The sequence below is a fragment of the Musa acuminata genome, chromosome BXJ1-4 (assembly GCF_036884655.1).
Source record: "Musa acuminata AAA Group cultivar baxijiao chromosome BXJ1-4, Cavendish_Baxijiao_AAA, whole genome shotgun sequence".
Classification (NCBI taxonomy): domain Eukaryota; kingdom Viridiplantae; phylum Streptophyta; class Magnoliopsida; order Zingiberales; family Musaceae; genus Musa; species Musa acuminata.
In genome coordinates this window covers 37054737-37075661 of record NC_088330.1, presented here as the reverse complement: position 1 = coordinate 37075661, position 20925 = coordinate 37054737, and the positions used below count along the sequence as shown (strand labels likewise).

General features: G+C 40.4%; 2 protein-coding genes across 4 annotated transcripts; both read right to left on the bottom strand.

Moving 5' to 3' along the window:
- Window positions 1-699: 699 nt before the first annotated feature.
- Window positions 700-5238, bottom strand: LOC135662646 (probable serine/threonine-protein kinase PBL19). 3 transcript variants are annotated; one of them, XM_065176685.1, is made up of 6 exons: window positions 5100-5238; window positions 4734-4953; window positions 4005-4437; window positions 2154-2414; window positions 1842-1964; window positions 700-1360 (listed from the first exon to the last, which is right to left on the bottom strand). In XM_065176685.1, exons 3-6 carry the CDS (start codon window positions 4377-4379, stop codon window positions 851-853), a joined length of 1269 nt encoding a protein of 422 aa, XP_065032757.1. In that variant the 5' UTR covers window positions 4380-4437; window positions 4734-4953; window positions 5100-5238; the 3' UTR covers window positions 700-850. The 3 variants fall into 3 exon arrangements, with proteins under 3 accessions (XP_065032757.1, XP_065032758.1, XP_065032759.1); XM_065176686.1 differs by having other exon boundaries at window positions 4852-4953; XM_065176687.1 differs by lacking the exon at window positions 5100-5238 and having other exon boundaries at window positions 4643-4836.
- A 6692-nt stretch (window positions 5239-11930) lies between these two features.
- On the bottom strand, window positions 11931-18884 carry LOC103983061 (uncharacterized). The gene is made up of 3 exons (XM_009400207.3): window positions 17491-18884; window positions 12661-12919; window positions 11931-12528 (listed from the first exon to the last, which is right to left on the bottom strand). Exons 1-3 carry the CDS (start codon window positions 18543-18545, stop codon window positions 12355-12357), a joined length of 1488 nt encoding a protein of 495 aa, XP_009398482.2. The 5' UTR covers window positions 18546-18884; the 3' UTR covers window positions 11931-12354.
- Between the last annotated feature and the right edge of the window lie 2041 nt (window positions 18885-20925).

Sequence of the window (20925 nt, the reverse complement as noted above, 5' to 3'; positions counted from 1 at the left end):
GAACTCTAATCGTGGAAGGATCAATTTAGCAATAAGTTGTTTGGGGATCAACTTAAAAGAGATTGTAAATGTTGATAGGAATTCTCTGTATGCTTTGAGATGAATTGTTGGACTCTGTATACTATTAGACTCCTCTCTCTCTCTCTCTCTCTCTCTCTCTCTCTCTCTCTCTCTCTCTCTCTCTCAATCCTTTGTTAGAGATGATAGAAAAATATTTCTCTCATATGCATATTTTAGGCCCAAAGTTGATCATAAATTTACTATAATTCATAGTAACAAGTAATAACATAGTGTCTTCCACAAAACTATTGCCTATATTGTTAGCTACATTGAATCCCAAATGTCTTAAGGATCACATGAGATATGCCAAATATTGGTAAGATAAAACTTGTGATCCTTGAGACACAAGTTTGATCTTACCAATATTTGGCATATCTCATGCCAGATAGCGAGGAAGGGAACCGTGCAGAAGCCCGAAGAATTCAGGGCGTTGCCGCCGGCGCAGCCGTGCTGCTGCATTATTAGTCGGCAGATTGATGGCTGCCAGCCGGTTTATATTCCTTATTCTGGCACCAAAAGGCTGCATCATTATGTGCATGGAAACGTCATCTTTCACCTAATTTATAGGTTGATGTCTGTGTCGGGATTGCTCACATGCTCTACATATAAACCCCACGCAAAATGCTGTGTGCCGACGCATATCTAATTCTCAGCATTTCTAATAACTAATACAAAAGAAAAAGTACTTTGAACAAAGTCATCTAGTAGTAACGTATTGGACAAAGGTTGGAGGCATTAGAACCATACGAACATGAGAACAAACTCAAAGTTTGATCCCCCAACCTTTCTTTCACAGCTGCAATCTTCTTCTACCACCGACATTTGCACTCTCCCCTAATTTGATGAGGTGAAGCATTCGTCTTCTGGCAGATTTTACTGTCTTGTCTGCAGCTTCTGAGGGAGTTTGAGAACGCTCTTCCACATACTCTTCTTCTCCATCCAAGTCCTCGTGTTGCATTGCTTGTTTTAAGCGCTCCACCACCTCGCTCATCTTTGGACGTTCTCTGGCATGCCTGGATAGGCAGGCATCGGCTAGCATGGCGATCTGCCGAGCAGCTCTTAGAGAATACTTGTTTTCAAGTCGGGAGTCCATTATCATGCTGAATCTCTTGCTCTCTGCAGGAAATTGCTTCACCCAATCCAAGAGTTGCTGTTCATTTTTCGGTCGATTCCGCTCTAAAGAATGCCTGCCGGTCAGGATCTCATACAGAACAACACCGAAGCTCCAAACGTCGCTCTTGGCTGTGAGATGGCCAGTCTCTACGTAATCTGGAGCTGCATAACCATATGTCCCCATTACCTGGTACCACAGAAAACAAAAACCTATCATTTGACATAGTGACAAGTGATTAGATGCCGAAATTACAGTAGCTAATGATAAGAAGCTAAATGCAATTTGCATATATAAAACAGCAAAACTGAAAGAGCTAAATCACAGTTTTGAGTATAAATGATGGAACAGCAGCTAATTAATGATGGAGTGTTGGGTATGTTCTCTTCGATCTTTTCAGCTCCCTCCTTGGACATCAAGATGATTTAGGCAATGTCATCTTTACCATCCATGAATTCCTACACTACTCCACTGTCATCTTATCGTAAATTATTTTGTATCTCATCGACCAACAACTTGAACTATAAGTTCACAGAGCTTAATAAATTAGAGTGGACAAAATAAGTATGACTTCATGGAAAAGTGAAGTTCAAGGCTAGCAACCATCCTGAAAAATTACACGATTATGGAAACAAAACTTGCTTTATTATACAGTTTAAAGCCGGCATACCGCTGTTGTTACATGAGTGTGACCTGCTAATGGTCCCTCCCTTGCTAATCCGAAGTCTGACAGTTTTGATTTAAACTCTGCATCCAGTAGCACATTAGATGCTTTGAAGTCACGATAAATCACCTGTACAATTAAGGAAAGTTGCGATTAAACATCTGAACAACTTATGCAAAACCACCCGTTAATCTAAGTTTTGTTCCTGAACTTAGAATATTAGTAATTGCTGAAGAAACCAATAATGAAGAAGTTCATATCGAATAAGTGGAAACAACATGAGTAAAAAAAACAGGTATTTAGTATGTAGAATAATACCTGAACTTCTGAACCCTCATGCAGGTATGCCAATCCTTCTGCAGCACCCAAGGCAATCTGTAATCTTTTGTTCCAGGGCAGCACAGGATAAGCTCTGTTAAATAAATGTAACTCTAGAGTCTTATTTGGCATATATTCATAGACCAACAGTCTCTGAGCACCTCTTTCACCATTCGCAGCACAATAACCGATGAGTTTAACAAGATTTGAGTGTTCCAGGACTCCAAGAAACTGAACTTCTGCCAACCATTGTTTATGCCCCTAAAAAGTAGAGGAACACCCAGAAAGAATGAGTGGTGCACATAAGTAAAGCAAGTGGAGTAATTCATACCAATTAAACTAATAGATGCAACTTCAGCACTAGATTTATAATTGGACTTTAGACTCTGATGACAATCTAGTGATTGACCTGGCTGACTCTGCAATTTTTACCACCATTAATTGGACCCTTTGTTAGACTGTTTGGATTTCCTTTTTAAAAGGTGTTTGGTCATCTTCAACTATAAACTTAGTTAAATTAAGTATCTCCAAGATAGATACTAGATTTTTCCTCTTGCCGGTTCTCTCGTTCTAAGACTATAAGAGCTCAAAGTCTCAAAAATAAAATTAAAAATATAACATAAATTCAAGTAGTTGAAGCATATCATCAATATTTTACTAACATCAAAGAAGGCAATGAAATCATGGAGCCAATAATTACTTTCAAAATATAAGCCTGTCAACAACAACAATAAAGCCATAAGTTCCAACTATTTGGGATCAGTTACATGGATCTTTTATTTTCGCTATTGATATGTGTAAAAAGTTATATGTTAAATTTAAAGTACTTCAATCCTTATTTATAATACTTTAAGTTTCACAGTTTTGTCAACCATATTAAGGAAGTGATCCTGAATCCCTCGAGTGCCATCGTCCTGAGTCATGATCAATTCTTTTATTAGTATATCAGCCAATGATTAATCAATAGATTTAAATTTATCTTTTATAGCCCTTAAATATTCTTGTGCGCTAGTTACAAACAATAATGAAGTATTTATGTTATCTGCAATTATCATTCTTACGAACATTAAGTTGAGTATATTAAATTTTTCCTAAGTATTTATTTCATTAATTTGTTCGATAGTGCTTTTATCAATCAATTCTGCGTGTCTTTCAACAAATTATATTAAGTTAAGGTCTATTACACCAATGTAAAATATACATGCTTTAATTATTTTGAATAATTTGAACTAGAGAATACAAAGATACTAAAAGCATAAGAGTATATAGAAAAAATTATCACTATAAAATATAAAACAACATTTAATGTTTTGAGTTTCGAAAATATAATGAACTATTGATGTCATTCATATTTTACCTTTGAGTGAAATATTAATATATTCAGTATTCACTGAAAATGATTTATGAACTAATATCATCCCTGTGGAATATACAACCCTAAACTACTATAAAGATATCCAAAATAATATCATCAAGTTTCATCGCATAATTATTCAAAGTAGATTCTCCTTTGAGATTATTTAAATCTCCTTATTATGTATAGAATTATGAATATTATTAGAACTAAGTCCCTATTCATCTCCTAAGAAATCTTATTATAATTCAACTTCCTTTCTGATGACTGATAATCGTAATCAGAATCTAATCAGATCTGTGATATATCTTACACATATGATATATCTTACTCAGTCAAATTAGACCATATAATCTAACATATTGGACAGCCTAGGAGTTGACTTATAACCACGTTGCAAGTGACCAATCAAACGTGGTTTGTGTGACAGTATGGATACATTAAAAGCATCATCTAGAATGACTTGTTTGCTTATAATTCAACAAGTTAAAAGTTACCTGCAAGCCGTTCGGATTAAGCGTCTTGATCGCCACTGTGATGTTATCTCCCTTCCCATCCAGAGGCTTGATGGATCCTTTGTACACACTTCCAAACCCACCCTCCCCAATCTTCAGCATCCTGCTGAAGTCATTGGTTGCATTTCTCAGCTCCTTGAACTGGAAAACACGCAAGTTGCCGGCCCTCTCCTCGTACAAGTCAGGAATGCTTCGATACGAGGCGACTGAGCCCGAGGATTCACTCCTCTGCTTTGAGACCGACTCCTCGGATCCGTTTGACGACGGTGGGCAGACCGTCGCCGAGCTGGCTTTGGGCTCCGATCTCTGCTGCCGTCTGAACCAGTGTTTCTCCATGAAGTAAGATAGGCACCCCATTCTTCCGAACAGTTGGTGTGCTTCAAGTTGCAACAACTCTTAGCAATGCTTATATCATCTACGAGCAACGGAAGATTACAATCTGATTTTAACAAACTAAGTTTGGAAAATAAACAGATGAGAAAAAAGAAGGAAAAATAAGCAAAGGAAAAGGAAAAAAAGTTGGAGCGTTTAGCAACGGAAAGAAGAAGAAAAGATTGAAAACCGAGCAAAATTGCATCTTTTAGGAGAAGCGAAGAAGATAAGATTGAACGAAGAAATACCAGAAGAAAGTGGATGAAATAAGAGCAAAGAAAACAACTTCTGCAAAAGAAAGAGCCGTAATCCAAGTGACGGAACAGGAAAGAGGACAACCTAGGATACATGGGCAGCGATGGATACAATCGCGAAAGGGACAAGCAAACACAAGCGAAGGAAGAGAAAGGACAGGCGCAGTAGTAAGGGCATCGACAGGAGTGGGAGACTTGAAAACCTCGAAGGTAAACCAAAATGTTCTCTCGCCTGCTCCGATTTGGTCTCCGCCTCGACCACACGCCCGTATGAGACCCTTCAGTCAAAGGCATCACTTTCTTCGCTGCATATACAAAAGTTGAAACCATGTCAAATCCCACTCCTTTGGTCTCTACGAAGACTTCAGTGGCCATCAAAGACCTCCAAAGGAGAGACCTTTCCCGTGACTACCGATCTACCCAAGCATTCAATAAAGGCGGGCTTCTTCACCTCATTCTCCCATCCCTTTCATCCCCTTTGGTTGAACGGAAAATGGAACGTAACGAAATCTCAAAGATGACTTCTTTCAAGGACGATCGATAAAAATAACAGTAGTTCTGTACAAGTTTGATTCTTGGCGTTAAGGTAACGGTGAGTTAGGTAGGAAGCCAAAAGAAGGCGACAGTCTCACCGTGTGACTGCCTCTATATATCGTCCGTAGAGAATGACACAAAGGTCCTCGGGGTTGTCTTCTCGATGCTTTGGAAGTTGACTCTACTTTTTTGACTGCAAAAGTCCAGGAGGAGGACGACACAACCTCCCATCGAGAGAGCAAGCAGGGCAGGACGGAGTGGAAAAGAATCTACGACACCGGCGACACCACTAGATAATTGGACGGGATGAGGAAGAGTCGTCCTACCCGAGTTGACTTGACCGGTCTTCACTGTTGTCAGAGTTGCATGGATCGTCGCAAAAGCAGACAATGATACCCGGAGGGCGTTGCCACTACAAGATTGAACGAAAGTTGCCATGAGATCCGTGATTGTACAGTGCCATTTGTCTCGACGTAGCACCAGTCCAGGCGAGGTACTGCTGTGCTGGGCCACCCAAGCCGCCATTGTTGATGTCCAAGGCTCGGAGATGGCGTGCTTAATCCTCATAACCAGTGTGTCCGTGTGGCTTATATGTTAATAATACTCTTACTCTGCAACTTATTATCATGTTTGTTTAATTATTTTGAAGAAAAGATATATTCATTAAAATCATGCAAACATCCCCGGGGAGATTCTCTGTATCGCTGCTATCTTCATATATCTTGGTATCCAATCGTGTGTCAGAAATGTTGATAAATATTTTTGGTTGATTTATCAACCAAAAAATTTATATAAATGTTCTACTAAAATGATATTACACATAACTGTGTTTAACGTAATAATTGAATGATGCTTCCCTTCAAAAAAAGAAGAGGAGCGAGCTTAGAGGCCCAATGACTCGTCAGAGATGATGATGATAGAAAAATATTCCTTTCTCATATATATACATAAGCACACATCTTAGGCTCATAACTTTTTTGCCTATGGATTATAATATTCCATAATAACAAAAATAGTATAGTGTCTTCCACAATTCTATTCCTCGTATTATTAACTACATTGAACCCCCCCAAAGTCTTAAGGATCAGATGTGACATGTCAAATCATGGTAAGATGAAAGCTGGCATGAACTATGATTACTGCAAAAGAATGTTCAGAACATATACTATAAATTCATCCACGTCAAAGTAATTAGTGCTGCTATTATATATGATGGAGCTCTTTAACTATAAGAAACTCTCGGAATATTCTCGGAATATACTTGACTTAATTCCGCACTGGTCCTTGGATTAGGCTTAGATAGCATAAAACCATACCTAGTGGGCCATAGAAAATAGATCACGCATCATTGGAGGAAGAGGTCGAAGGATGAGTCGTCGATTGGGACCTGCACCATTCATCGATGTCCTGTTTGTTCCCAGGATAAGATCCAGCCACTGTCTCATCTCCAAGCAACTGGAGAATCTCTTTCACCTTGCCAAGCGTTACAACAGCCTTCCTAACCTTCTTTTCCCTCACTTCAGCCTCGGTGCAAGCGCATTCCATGTCGATAACACGTGGAAGATTGGTGAGACAAGCCCACAGTATGTTGGAAATGGTAGTTCGCAGCCACTTAAACAAGCTGTCGTCTATCTGATATCTGTCGTCGTAGCCTTCCCATATGGTACTGCACGCTCGGTACATGCAACTGCGTGCAACGATATCTTCCGGCCATTCTCGCGGGCTCCTGTCTTCAATAATGTTTCTCTTTGCAAGGATTTCACTCACGCTCTCGTCTCTTAAGCGTCGGATGTGGTCCTTGCCACTTAAGTCCAACCCATGGAGATCCATGTCTATCCACCTATGATGGAGATCGAGTCCCTGCCATAACTTCGTCGCTGCGTCGGTCATGTTGCACAACCCTCTCTCATCCAAGTGCCGTTCGACAAGCCTCACATATACGAACCCTTCATTCACTCCAAGCAGGAGCGATTCGAGCTCACCATCACGCGCGGAACGAAGAGTGACTGCTAATGCAGTGAGTGTCACCAAAGGCATCCCCCAGTTGTAAGAAGGTTTCGCAAGAGTCAAGGGGTGGGCGTGGTTGTTGTCGTCGTAGATATGCACTACTTGATGTCCAGAAGCCGTGACTTCAAGTTTCCTACCATCGTCAAAATCCAAAACTGCTTGAATTCCACTGTGGAAAGCCGAGAGGTTCAACAACTCAATTAGATGATTAGGTGGACTACTATCGCCCTTCGCGAACCATCCCACCCCGCGCTCGAGTCCGCTCTGCTTCATCATATCCACCAGATGCTTTTCGCCTTCCAAATGCAGCACAAAGTCTCTATCCATGAGAGCCGGTGTCGTCTCAGTGGAGTCATTGGTGTGGATACTATTTCCCGAAGCCAGTGAAATCTCGATCGAGTCATTGGTATGGATATTATTTCCCAAAGCCGGTGAAGTCTCGATCAGGCCATCGGGATGAATCCTCGGATTTTCCCAAGTGGACGTGGCCTTAGTCAAGCCATCTGTCCGGTTACTCGGATGTCCCAAACCCGGCGTAGCCTCAGTGGAGTCACTGACACAGATGCCCGGATGTCCCAAATCCGACGTAGTCTCGTTCGAGTCATCGGTCTGATTACTCGGATCTCCCAAAGCAGGCCTACTCCCGACCGAGTCATCGATATCGATACCTGCAGTCACGGGCGACTCATCAGGACGGTTACTCGAAGGCGACGGAGTGTTGGTCGAGCCATTGGTACGGATAACATTCGACGGCCGCGTAGTGTTCTCGGCGGTGACACTGGTACGGATACACGGATTTCCGGAGGCCGGCATAGTCCCGGTCGAGTCCCTCGGTGGCCGCCTCGTGCAAAGTTGCAGATTCCCGCGTAAGCCAGCACCGGTACCAGCTGTACCACCTTGCAAGCCAGCACTACCACGGTCTGAGCTATGATCAGTGAGTTCAGGCCGGCATTCTTGAGACCGTTTATTATCTTCCTTGTTTGGCGTGACCCGATGTGGAATCGGATCATCAACGAGGGATTTGCTTTCCACTCCGTTAGGCTTTCGGTCCAGTACTTCTCTACTTTGAGCTCATCCATGCAGTTCCAACTTCTCGCGTGGGGAACTTGGAAGCTGACGGCGTTCCACAATCTCCCAGCCGGGGCGATCGTGCCCACGACCACAGCCGCCGCTTGGACGCAGAAGACGACCGTGGTGGACCACATGTAGTCCGATGTCCCTTTGCCGCAGAAGCTCACGCTGCCAATGAAGGACCTGACCGTGGCCTCTACCAGGATGATGCAATTAAGGAGGCCCAAGACCCCCGAGGCCGTGCTGGTCGCGAAGCGGCCGAGCACGTACTGTGGGCTGGAAGTGTGCGCCATCAACCAGAAGCGCGTCACCCACTCGCTGAGCGTGTTGAAGTCGAAACAGTTGCCATCGTCGGGAACTTGGTTGATGTCGAGCTTGTCAGTGAACTGGCTCTCGAGCAGCCGCTTGGTGGTTTGCACGGCGACGGCGGAGGAGCAGAGAATAAGGAGTAGGGCGAGGATGAGAGCGAGGACTATACGGTGCTCTGGCAGGAAGGCGTAGATGACGCCGGTGGAGATCTGGATGGCGACGTTGGAGACGAAAGCGACTAAGAAGATGGCAAGGGCGCCGAGGTTGGACGCCGCGGAGGCGAAGTTGCGGAAGGAGGCGACGGAGAGGAGCAGGTTGGCGGCGGCAGTTGCGAGGAGGGCGGAGCCGCTGAGCTTAGCGAGCTGGTCGAATCGCGAGGGCATTGGAGACGAGAGGTCGAGAGGTAGCTTGCTGGCGATGGAGAGGAGGGTGATGGTGGTGGCATTGAGGGAGAAGAGCGAGGAAGGGAACCAGAGTCTGCGACGGCAGACGGCGGAGATGGCGTCGTAGGCCATGGTCAGGGCGCAGGTGCTAGAGGCGGCGGCCGCGAAGAGCCCGACCCACGGGAGCGGCCCACTGAAGGCCGACGCATTCAGGGATAGGTCGTCGCCGCCGGCGCAAGCATGCTGCTGCATTGTCGGTGAGAGGGTGGATGGATGGCGAGAGTGAGAGGAGGCTGGTAATCGATAAGCTCGTTTTATATGCTGTGAAGGTATGGAATCTGTACCTTTATGTAGTTTATAGGAGGATAACGTGGGAGAGGATTTTTTGTGGAGCGGGACCGATATATATTATTCACATGCTGTTCATGTGACGGTCTATACGTTATGGATTCATACAAATACCATGCAAGACGTTGCAAGCCAACACATATATAACATCCATTGTTTTATGCTATGACTGTAGAATCAATCAAGATAATCCAAATGCTCCTTCCTTTTAAGTAGGAAAAATAATGTGTTTTACATGATTACCAGAACAAGACGGTGCATAATTGTTTAATAACCAAAATAAGTCTTTGTTGTCTAAAATTGTTTTGCATTAGAAACAATACAAATTCTTCAATGTCGTCATGTATAAAAACCCAAACAATGCCAAGAATTTTCAGATCTGAGCTTGATTGTATATAAAAGGCTCTCTCTCTCTGTCTCTCTCTCTCTCTCTCTCTCTCTCTCATGTGGCACATATGCTTCTCAGAGGGCAAACAATTCAAAGACAAATCTGCTAATGGCCACTCGTAATTAAAGCGCAAGGTTTTGGGAAGACATGCTGTTAATTCTGTCCATCGCCTGATAGGCACGTGTTTGGGAATCTCCTGTACATGGGAATCAGGAATGTGCAATTCGTATGAAGATAAATATGAAATTAAAAGAATTAAAAGTGATTAATTAGACATTAATGTTGCTGACATCAAACCTTAAGTTTCTAGTTTACATGTAGTATTACTGGTGATTGTTATCTGACAACCAACGCAGATCTGAATTCATCATAAATTATTTTGGTATCTCATCCTTTTACAACCATTATCACTTGAAATAAACTACTCTCTCTCTCTCTCTCCTGATGACCATCAATCTCTTCCATATAGTACACCGATCCAAGCATTGAACAAAGGCCAGCTTTTCTCACCTCAGTCTTCCATCTCTTTCATCCCCTTTGAATGAATGGAAGATGACTGCTTTCCGGTACGATCGTTCAAAATAATAGCATTCTTTTCCTGTACAAGTTTGAATCATGGAATGCAAGCAGCGGGTTTGACATTTAGCTAGGCGTTAATTAAGGTAAAGGTGAGTTCCTGTTGAGTTTCCCAGGAAATCTATTTATTTTGTAGTGGAAAATCTTCTATGCAGAGAAATTCTTTTTTCTAATTTGTATAAATAGGAGAGGGAACATGTTAATGTATTGAAATATTTTTCATTTCTTCAATAAAACTTCTTCAGTAATTATTCTTATTTTTTTTTTTTCATGGTATCAGAGCAGTAAGAAAAGCGAAGTTTCGCTCTTGCCTTTGGCCAACGACCAACGTCGTTGAGAAAAGCGAAGCTTCGCCCTTGTCTTCGGCCAGCGACCAACGCCGCTACAGCCACATTCCTAAGAGGCTTCACGGTCAATCCTCATCTTTCTCACCGCGGTAGTCTTCGTTGATCTGCCAAACTTAAGGAGAACGAAGGGCGGAGTTAAGGAGAACAAAAGGAACGCCTGTGCCCTCACAGCAACAGCAATCGTAATAATAACATTTATTCTGTTGAGGAAAATCCTTTCTCCTAATCTGTATAAATAAGAGAGGGAAGCATTTTTTATTTCTTCAATAAAACTTCTTCACTTCTTCAATAAAACTTCTTTAGTAATTATTCTTATCTTCTATTCTTTTTATCACTTCTATCTTCAAAGAATGACACCAAAGTCAGATCCAAGGCCTGAAACTTTGTCGGTGCCTTGGAAGATGATTCTACATTTCCGCCTGCAAGAATCCAGGAGAACGACGACGACAGAAGACTTCCATGGGTGGGGAGGACAGATCGGAAAAGAATCTATGACGAGGACGACACTACTAGACGATTGGATGGGATCAGAAAGAGGCATCCTGCCTGGGTTGACTTGACCGGAGTCAACATTTGGCACTCTTCGTTGTGAGAGGGGCAGATCGCGTGACGTGTCCCCTCAAAAAGACGCGCTTACTCCTCTGTAGCTTATTTGGACTCTTCTTGCATGCAACTTGTTGTTCGGGGATCCGCATCCGTATCCGTATCCGGATCCTGACATTCCATCGTGCACGTAATATTCTTTTTCTCAATATTCTGGTCTTTGTCGGCACTAGTTCGTAGATTAACTTTTGTTTTTATCTTTTACTTATGCAAGACCTCAGTATTATTTTTCATTTTTCGTAAAACATTCATAATTCCAACGATTGCTTGGTGTTTTTATCTTTTTCCCACCTCAAAATTATTATTATTTTTTTGCCATAAAGCATCCATACTTTTTTTAATAACAAATGTATCTTAAATCACTCTCCTATCATTTTTCTTTTCCTCATTCCCTCACTTTGAATCTCATTAAATGATTTTTTTTTCTTTTCTCGTGAGGTCTCCCCAACCACCCCCTCCAAGGAGAGAGAGAAATGGTAAGAAAAAGATAAACAAACGGAAGAGAGAGAGAGAGAGAGAGAGAGAGAGAGAGAGAGAGAGAGAAAGAAAGAATGAGAGAGAGAGAGAGAGAGAAAGAAAGAATGAGAAAATTAAAAAAGTAATTAATAAATAACAAAATCAATTTCCTTATATATATATATATATATATATATATATATATATATATATATATATATATATATCTACGTTAAGTGAGCTCATAATAATTTGAAGACTTGGTTTCAACATCTGCTATTTCATACGACCGACCAGTAGCCACCGTTTCACACACAAAGTTTGTGCTCACGAAAACTCCACACAGGACCACGAAGATAGATCTGATGACACCGTTCTGAGCATAAACACTCATTATATGCACATTAAATGAAACCAAAAAAAAAGGATGAAAAAGAAAAACAAACCTGCTGATTCCCATCACTTATCCTCCCTCAGGTGAGGGGAGGCAGCTCAAAGTAGAATGTAGGATGTCGGGAAAAAAGGGGGACAAGATAAAAAGAAAAAAAAAATAACATGCTGCAAGAATGCTGGGGACTCTCTTGGATGCCCACTTCTTTCTCCATCTTAAACATGCTAACTAGTAACTTACGGTCATCCTCATTCACGAGTTGGCTACCCTGCTACCATGAAAGAAAAAGCATCTTAGACGATCGCGATTGGAATATCACCGTTGTTACTAGGAATCTGCTTCTGAACAGCTTTCACTGCAGCAACTCTAGCTGCATTAGCTGCTTTATTTGCTGCTGATACCGATTTGTTCACCCTGTCATCAACCTTTGGTGCATCATAAGCTGTCTCAGCTGCTCTCCGTGCTTCCTGAAGATAAAAAGTGAACTATCATGTTGATCTACATAAAACATCTATCCATAGGATATTACGACTAACAAACACAAAAATATTTGCATCATTTTTTATTGGTGCATCGAATGGAAAAAAGAAAACCATTACCTGAACTGCGTTTAGTACTTTAGAATGGTTAACGGCAATTGGTGATCCAGGATTGGTGCTCTGGGTGCTCAAAGTTTCTAGCAGACCATTTTGCCAGTGACCTGACTGTGTCTCCCCATTTCTGAATGTGTACATTCCCAAACCTTGCCTCTTTCCCTCATGCCATGATCCCTCATATCGATGCCCATTTGCAAAACGATACACCCCAAATCCATGCATCTTGTCTGCAAAGTACTCACCAGCATAGGTGTCTCCATTCCTTCGTACATGGAAGAAAATTCATAATTTGTGAATACTGTGGCATGCCAAAGATATAACAATAATTCTGATGCACCTTATAAACAATGTCTCATTACATTTTGCTTACAAACATCACATTCAATGATCAAATCATCGGAAGTTGTTCAATTTAAATTAGTGGCTCTTTTAAGCTCATGGCAACTGAGCAAACTGGTTCAAGCATTGCGAGGGTAGAGAACATCTTACATTCAATGGTGAAAATTATGTCAGCTTAATCCATCTAAAACAGTTAGATGTCCAACAAGCGTGAACAAAATGCCAAAAGCTGCATGTGGCCATTATTTCAACTGCTTTGACCTAGCCACATGGATCCTTTTTCACTATTAAGTGCCATTATTTCAACCCTGGATTATATCCTTAAAAGCCCAATGCTAGGGTCAACCATGACTAGTATCCAATATATCTTTTGCGAATGTTTTATGCTTGCTTGCAAAATCTCTATCCGATAACACAAGAAAATTCGATTTCTGCCTGATCTCTTCTAAGCAGTCGGCCTCTTGTGCTTGGAAGACATTTGCATGAAAACCTATTACTTGCTCAAGAGCACACATTCTGTCTTTAGGATACCTAGTAGACATGCCTATATTATGATAAAGACAGATTTCAAAAGAAGCTTACAATCAGGTTTGCTGGACTGCTATTAAATTTGTTTTGTGAAATTTGATTTTTCGTATGATCTCAGTGGATCATATATGGCCCAAGTTGGGTGCAATTATATCAGCACTATTGCATCAGAGCCCATTATAATTCCAAAATTACATGAGCTTGGGTTAGACAAGTACTAGGATGATCAATCTCTCTCCTCGCATAGGTAAACTTGTGTATATTAACTCTTTCCAGACCATGCATCAGCAGGAGCATTGTGCATCGTCAGGATCCTCATGCTTGTCGTGCTAATGGTAGGCTTTCTTCCTAATCTAAGGAAGAAGAAGGTTTAAGATAAGGAAATCATGCATTTGCTAATTTATATATCATTCTCTATTTGATGCTTTTAAGCTTAAAGAAAAAAGAAAGCACCACAGCACCTTTTATTTGCTGATGATTGACAACAATTAAAGCTAACAAACACATATTGTTGAGATGTCATGAAATTTTGGTGTTTATGGCTCTTTAACTAGTTGACCAGCCATTGATATAGCCCTTAAGCTCACGAGGAATTGTCAGTTTTGCGTGATGGGCATACCCATACGGTTTTGCCCTTTCATAGCTCGTGAGCTCCAAATGGTGCCTCTGAGGGTAAGGGAGACCCGACGGACTTATGAATCCTTGGTTCCTATACTCCTAAACCAATGTGGGACTAAATGATCTTATCAGTGCTCCCTCCCGTAGGGGAGCCAAGGGCTCATAGCCAAAGTGCATGGCTCAGGAGCGGGTTTGCTATTACTCTAAGTTTGTTTACATATTTCTCATGTAATTTACCATGTTCATGCAAGCATGTTTATGGTGAGTGGTGACACTCCAAGAAAAAAAGAGACCAAATTCCCTTTCTTGTAATAAATTATCAACCAGTTATTTGTTAAGGATCAGCATCCCTTGTTAATAAATTCACAATAGGTTGCAAGGTTGGCAACAGGATATCTAATCCGAACAGGGTAGGTTACCCTTATTAATTTGATTGTCATGTCCATTTCTAACCATTCTGCAATGTCCGAGACTCTAATGAAACCTTGGACCAAATCACCAAACAGAGCACATTTCTTTGTTTCAGTTCCAAGGATGATCAAGGTCCCCGTAAAGCTACAAGTAGTAAGAAGGAAAATGGCTTGGATATTCAAGACTTGAACTTTGTCATCACTTACATTATATATATATATATATATAAACCTTTCTAATGACGGATGCTCTCCTTGAGCTACACTTACCACTACCAGGTATAGGTTGCTCCATCTGTGGGACCCTTACTCTAGTGTCTACTTTTGTTTTACACAACCCTCCGGGTTTTCAATATACATATGGAGTATAAACAAATTTCCAATAACATGAACTTCAACAATGATGCTTCGGAGGCAGCTCATCTATTGTTCAAGTAACAATTCAAAAGAAGATTTATTTCTTGAATTATTTTATATTAATACTGTGCTCCTTATTTAAATTATTTTTTCGAGGTTGGACCTTGGTACAATGGTAGAGATTTGCTCTTTTGTGACCTGTGAGACTAGAGTTCTAGTTATGGAAGTGGAAGCAGTCGTATATTTAGACCTGGGAGATTAATATATATTGTTGATCTCCTCCTGTTCAGGATCTTGCTTTACTCACATCCTACATACTTATACTGTAAGCCAATTTATCATACAATCTTTGATTGTATCTGTATATCTACTAAAAGCTCTTCTCTAAAACACCAGATTATATCTTTAAGAACCCCACCATATGCTACTTTAAAACAATACATATTATGTGCAAGGTCTTTCTACTTTTCCTTCCTTTTTAATTGTCTTAATAAACAAATATCTTGTCTGGTTGATATTCCTGGCACAGAGGGTGAATAAATTATAATCATCCCATAAGAGTTTCATAGCATAAGTTCAAAACCTCCAATAATCAAACATCTTCTTAGTTTTGAATTTTGTATTAAATAAACTAGATAGCCAAATCACTTCTTGATCTCCCAAGTACTTAACATAACCTAAAAGAGACTATCAAATCCTATAATTTTGTCAATCTTTATCCTTATATTTCTTGTACATTATTTTATTTGCACAAACATATACAGTATACTACAATCTTCAATTAACTCAAAAGTCTTCAAGAAATTCGTATATTTGCACATATGTTTAGTAACACCCAAATGAATCAACCAAGAAATATCATCCTCAACCATATTTAGTTCGGAAATCATGAAAAATATCTCGTGTTATTCCTGCTCCCTCTTTAGGAGACAAAATTCAGCCTTGTGGTATCCTAGTCTCCGTAGTGGAGACATACATCTTTCTTATTCTTGTTTTTTATGGGCATTTGCGGGTTGATGGAATTCAAGTTCGCTGCTTTGAAGAATTGCCAAGCAAATCTTCCTCCGCCACATTAACTTCGATAAATTGTGTAATTTGCTTGTCTTGATCCTACATATGGAATTCCTCCGCAAAAGAACTCCAGATCAAGGAATTCAATTCCACCCAATTTTGTAAGCTGGTATTTACCATTTAATAATTATTGAGTTGAGTAAAAGAAAATTTTGCCTGGTTGCATCTTCCACCATGTATCTTATCTCCAATCTCCAATGACCCCTTATCAGGAAGTACATTTTGGTAGGTATCAAAGGAAAACATCCAACATTTCATTCAAAATACGACCTCTGCATGTGTAGTCATCATTATCTCAGTTCTGTCTTACAAGAGTGTGGGTCCCTATTTCATCCTCATTCTCTTCAGGTTGTAGTGTAAAAAGCAGAAAGAACTTAGAGCACTTGACGAAGAAGTTGCAACTTTCTTTTGCCACACGTGAGATTGCCTCCATCATCTCACTCCAATTTGACAAAGTCTAATGCCAGCTTTGTTTGTGGCGTCAAGATCAATGTTGCAGAAAAAAGTTAAGCCTTAAGACTGTAAATCCAAAATTTGAAACTCATGCTTTCAACATTGCAATCACTTTCCTAAGGTTCTATTCGTCCAACCAAGCAAAGGGGGATAACAAAATAAACCTTCAGAACACAATAAGATCAATTATTTACTGCATTTTGGTCTAGCTAAATGAATCCACTGCACACACACAGATGCCGATACTACTATCAGACTTGTATCTTAATTTCTGAAACAAATAGTACATAAGGGTGGTTTTGTGACAAAATAGTAAAAGATTGTTCTTTATGTATAAGATTATATAATAAAACCACATGGCTATATTAATCCACCAACAACAGTCACTCCATTATTAAACTATTTCCATTCCAAAGGAAAGCCTGGAGTTATAAAATAAGCAGGTTATGTGACAAATATGGTCAAGAAATAGGCAGGTTGATGATATTACTTCGACGTCAGCAAAAAGATTCACTTGATTGCTGGCAATGTTCAAAACCAAATTGACCAACAAGACAATAACATATTACAAAATGACATCATAATTAATTCATGCAGAACCAACAATGATAATAATAATATGAGCAATCAAAGTGCAATAATCAATTGCCAAATGTAACGATTTGCGATCACATAATAACATGAGCAACAAAATAAGATCCACACAAACACACACAAAAAGAAACCCTACTGACTCATAGAAGAAATGATAATAACAACCAAAAAGAGACATAGCATCGTGCAAATAAGTTAATGTTCCGAACCAGTATATTCAGAAACACCTACTTGGTCTTATGAAGTCAGTATTATTACTGAATAATCCTAGATACAACAAAACTAATAATAATAACACCAAAATTAATAATAATCCTAGAAACACCAAAATTAATAATAACACCAAAATTAATAATAATACATAATTCATCCCATCTCCATCAGGAATGCTTTTCTCAGTAATAGCAGGAAACATTGATGATAAAGAAAAAGGAATTATAGAAAGAGAATGTGCCTCTGTTACCTGAAATGGTAATGGCCAAACCCATGCTTGACTCCCCATTTAAATTCGCCTACATATCGGCTCCCATCTTCGCAGGTGTGCATTCCACGCCCATGGCTCTGCCCATTGGACCACTCCCCAGCAAAGACATCACCCGTGTAGAACCGATACACCCCAACCCCATGGCGAAGTCCATGCCTATACTGGCCACGGTAGCGGCTGCCCCGAGCCCAGGTTTCCACACCGTACCCATCGTACTTATCGTCAACCCAGTCGCCCTCATACCTCCCGCTCATGTAATAGTGGTACACCCCGCTCCCGGCGCACTTGCCCTTGTGGAACTCGCCCTCGTAGACATCCCCATTGCTATAAGCCTGGACGGCATACCCTGAGGTGGGGCCGCGGTTGGCCCCGGGCTTGCCAGCGGAGGAGTCGCCGATGGACCAGAGGACGGGGGGAGGGCGTGGGCGGTGGTGGCGGGGGAGGAGGAGGGCGGAGGAACGGGAGAGGAGGAGGCGAAGGGAAGGGAGGGGGAGGGCGTGGTCGTGGAGTGAGAAGAGGAGGAGCAGGAGGACGGAGGAGAAGGCGAGAGCGGAGAAGAAGTCAAGGAGGAAGGAGCGGCCGCGGGTGATGTTAGAGGAGGAGAAGGAAGAGGAGGAGGCGGAGGAAGAGGAAAAGAGGAGGTAGACGGAGGGGAAGGAGAGGAGGAGAAAAAGGCGGAGGCGGAGGTGGAAGCGGCGAAGGATCTGGCAGAGAGCGGAACCGGTGGAGGCGGCAGAGAAGCGTGAGCGCCGGGGGCCGACGGTGGCGGATGCGAAGGAGGGGGCAGCGGTTGCGACGGTGGGGGAAGGGGAGGGGGACGGGGTCAAGGAGGGGCGTTTGTGGGGGGTGGAGAGGGCAAGGTGGTGGAGGAGGTGGGCATTAGGGCTGGGGTTATCGTCGGAAGGGGGGATTTGGAGGAGCCGGGGAGGGTGGAAGAGGGGGAGAAGAGGAGGGGAAGAAGCGACGGGGGTGGAATCGGAGAGAGCAAACAAGCTGCTTTCCTCTCCGTCGTCCTTCTTCTTGTGATGCAGCATTTACCAATAACACCGACAAGGCTGCGGCCGCTCCTGCTGCTACTGCTCTTTCTTCTTCATCATCACAGGCGACTGCCACTCTTTAATCTCTCTCTCTCTCTCTCTCTCCCCCCTCTCCCTCTCCCTCTATACTTCCTTTGTCTTCTCAGCGAGCAAAATCCACAACTATTTCCTTATGCTTCTCTTTCCCTCAATTGATATATAATAATCCCTTTGCTGCTTCCCTCGTTCTTATTATAAGTAGGCTCTCCTTCTCTGTAGGAGGGAGGAAGAGAGGGAATGGTGAGACTTGAGAGGCGGTTGCTTGATTTCTGTTGGTGTGAGAAGGGTGGGGGTGGGGAAGAGAGAGAGAGAGAGAGAGAGAGAGAGAGATGGGTGGAGAGTTTTATTTTTAGGGATGGGGGGTTGGGAATAAAAAATTGGGCCATTTTTTTTCCTTTTAATAAAAAAATTATTATTTTTTCCTTCTTTCAATTATATTCTTCTCATTTTTATATTTCCTAAAAAGAGCTCAATAAAATCAAAATAAAGTTGTATTTTTTTACTATTATAATTATTTTTTAAAAAATAAAAAAGATATATATTAATTTAACAATTTAATACAACATTCAATAATAATATTTCTCACCTTATAAATATAAAAATTATATATCCAACAAAAATTAGAAAAAAAAACTACTTTTATTAAGAATCTGAACCAATATTTCTGCATTTGTTTCCATTACAATATCCTTGAAAAATAAAAATAAAAAAATAGTCCTATTTCTAGAAAATCATAAGAGTCTCTCTTGAAACTGATCTCTATCAACATTAAATAGGCAATGTGAGTTGTTCCATCTATTGTACCTTTCAGATGGAAAAGGACAAGCACACATTTGCCTTTCTATATTATATCTTGTGAGATAACATCAAGTTTAGACATTTGGGAGGTTCTACAAGTTAGATTGGTCATGCTGTTAAATCAAAGCTGTATCCCTTTGATTGATTTCTGGACTTTGAAAGCATCTAAGAATTGATTAGATAGTGATGGATGGCTTCACTACTTCATGCCTTGTATGTGTGCTTTTCCATAACATCTCTTTTATGAATCTAATCATAGTTTAGATAGGAAGCATCTTTCACTTTGATTAGAGAATATAATTTAGATTAATTCGATTATAATATTTTATATAGGTTCATGATATTTTTGTGTGGACATCGGAAACATTATAGCCTAAATTGTAACTATTATAAAAGTCGAAATTTTCTTACATGTTTTCGTTTCAAATCAATAAGAATACCTATTTGAGACTCATCTTCGATGATAAAGTAATTTATATTGTATTTTTAGTCTTTGTTCATTAGTTATGATTTTTTTTATAGGTGGTAAAAATACTATATCTGATTTAAAAATATTATAATTGAAATTAATTTTTTTTTTTTCATGTTCTTATTCTCAAACCATTAAAAATACGTATTTAGAAGCGCAAATTATTTTTTATTATATGTTGAGTGGTTTTTTCTTGGGTATAATGTTTAATTTAGATAGATAGGAAGCATTTTTCACCTTAAATAAATAAATCTAATCGATCCATCCTTGTAGGTCAGTATATATTAAATTTATGATATATATATGATATTTGAGTACATGTTGGATTTTATTTTTCTCCATGTTTTACATGGGGTTTGATATTTATTTAAATAGGTGTTGTATCCAATTAATGATCCATAAGATGTTCTAATTAATTTTGTGACTTAATTTAGGATCTTGACCCTAATCAAAACAAATAAATAGAATTATATGTGTAAATATGATAATAGCAATCCTAACCATGCAAAGATCATATTTGAAACATGCTAATATGCACATCAAAGGAAGGAAAAATAAATAGCTATTACGATATAAAATACAACAAATATTAAAAGATTGTAGCCTTGAGGATGTTTTCACTGAATTAAGGATTTCATTTGTAATGCTAAACCCCCCCCCTACATGTCTAACACTCTTGAAAATGCAAATAATAGGTGACACTCTTGTCATAAAATCCACACCTACTCGGGTTGAAGGTTCATCAAACAACACATCAGTAGTTGTCGGAGAAGATGCATCCTTGCATCATTAACATCCATAGAATGAAACGTAAACGTGAGGGAACATTCAATTATCAACGATCAATCAATGCACAAATAGTTCATAATAGTGCAACTATTAATGTGGCCAACAAGTGATTGACAACCACTCTACCGGAAGTGGGGAAGAATGTGGCCAACAAGTCAGTGATCTTCTAAGATGCTTAAAGTGTAATTTATTAATATAATCATCAAATTTTCACTCTTTATTTAAGATTAAATCAAGGTATAATTTAAAATCAAATATTAAAATATCAGCCGTGCACAATAA

Coding starts and splice junctions, on each gene's coding strand:
- LOC135662646 (XM_065176685.1), bottom strand. CDS start 4,379: ATGGGGTGCCTATCTTACTTCATGGAGAAACACTGGTTCAGACGGCAG. Junction 2,415..4,004: donor TTAATCCGAACGGCTTGCAG/GTAACTTTTAAC, acceptor TCTACTTTTTAG/GGGCATAAACAATGGTTGGC. Junction 1,361..1,841: donor ACACTCATGTAACAACAGCG/GTATGCCGGCTT, acceptor CTGTGGTACCAG/GTAATGGGGACATATGGTTA.
- LOC103983061 (XM_009400207.3), bottom strand. CDS start 18,545: ATGCTGCATCACAAGAAGAAGGACGACGGAGAGGAAAGCAGCTTGTTT. Junction 12,920..17,490: donor TTTGGCCATTACCATTTCAG/GTAACAGAGGCA, acceptor CCATGTACGAAG/GAATGGAGACACCTATGCTG. Junction 12,529..12,660: donor AAGTACTAAACGCAGTTCAG/GTAATGGTTTTC, acceptor TTTTATCTTCAG/GAAGCACGGAGAGCAGCTGA.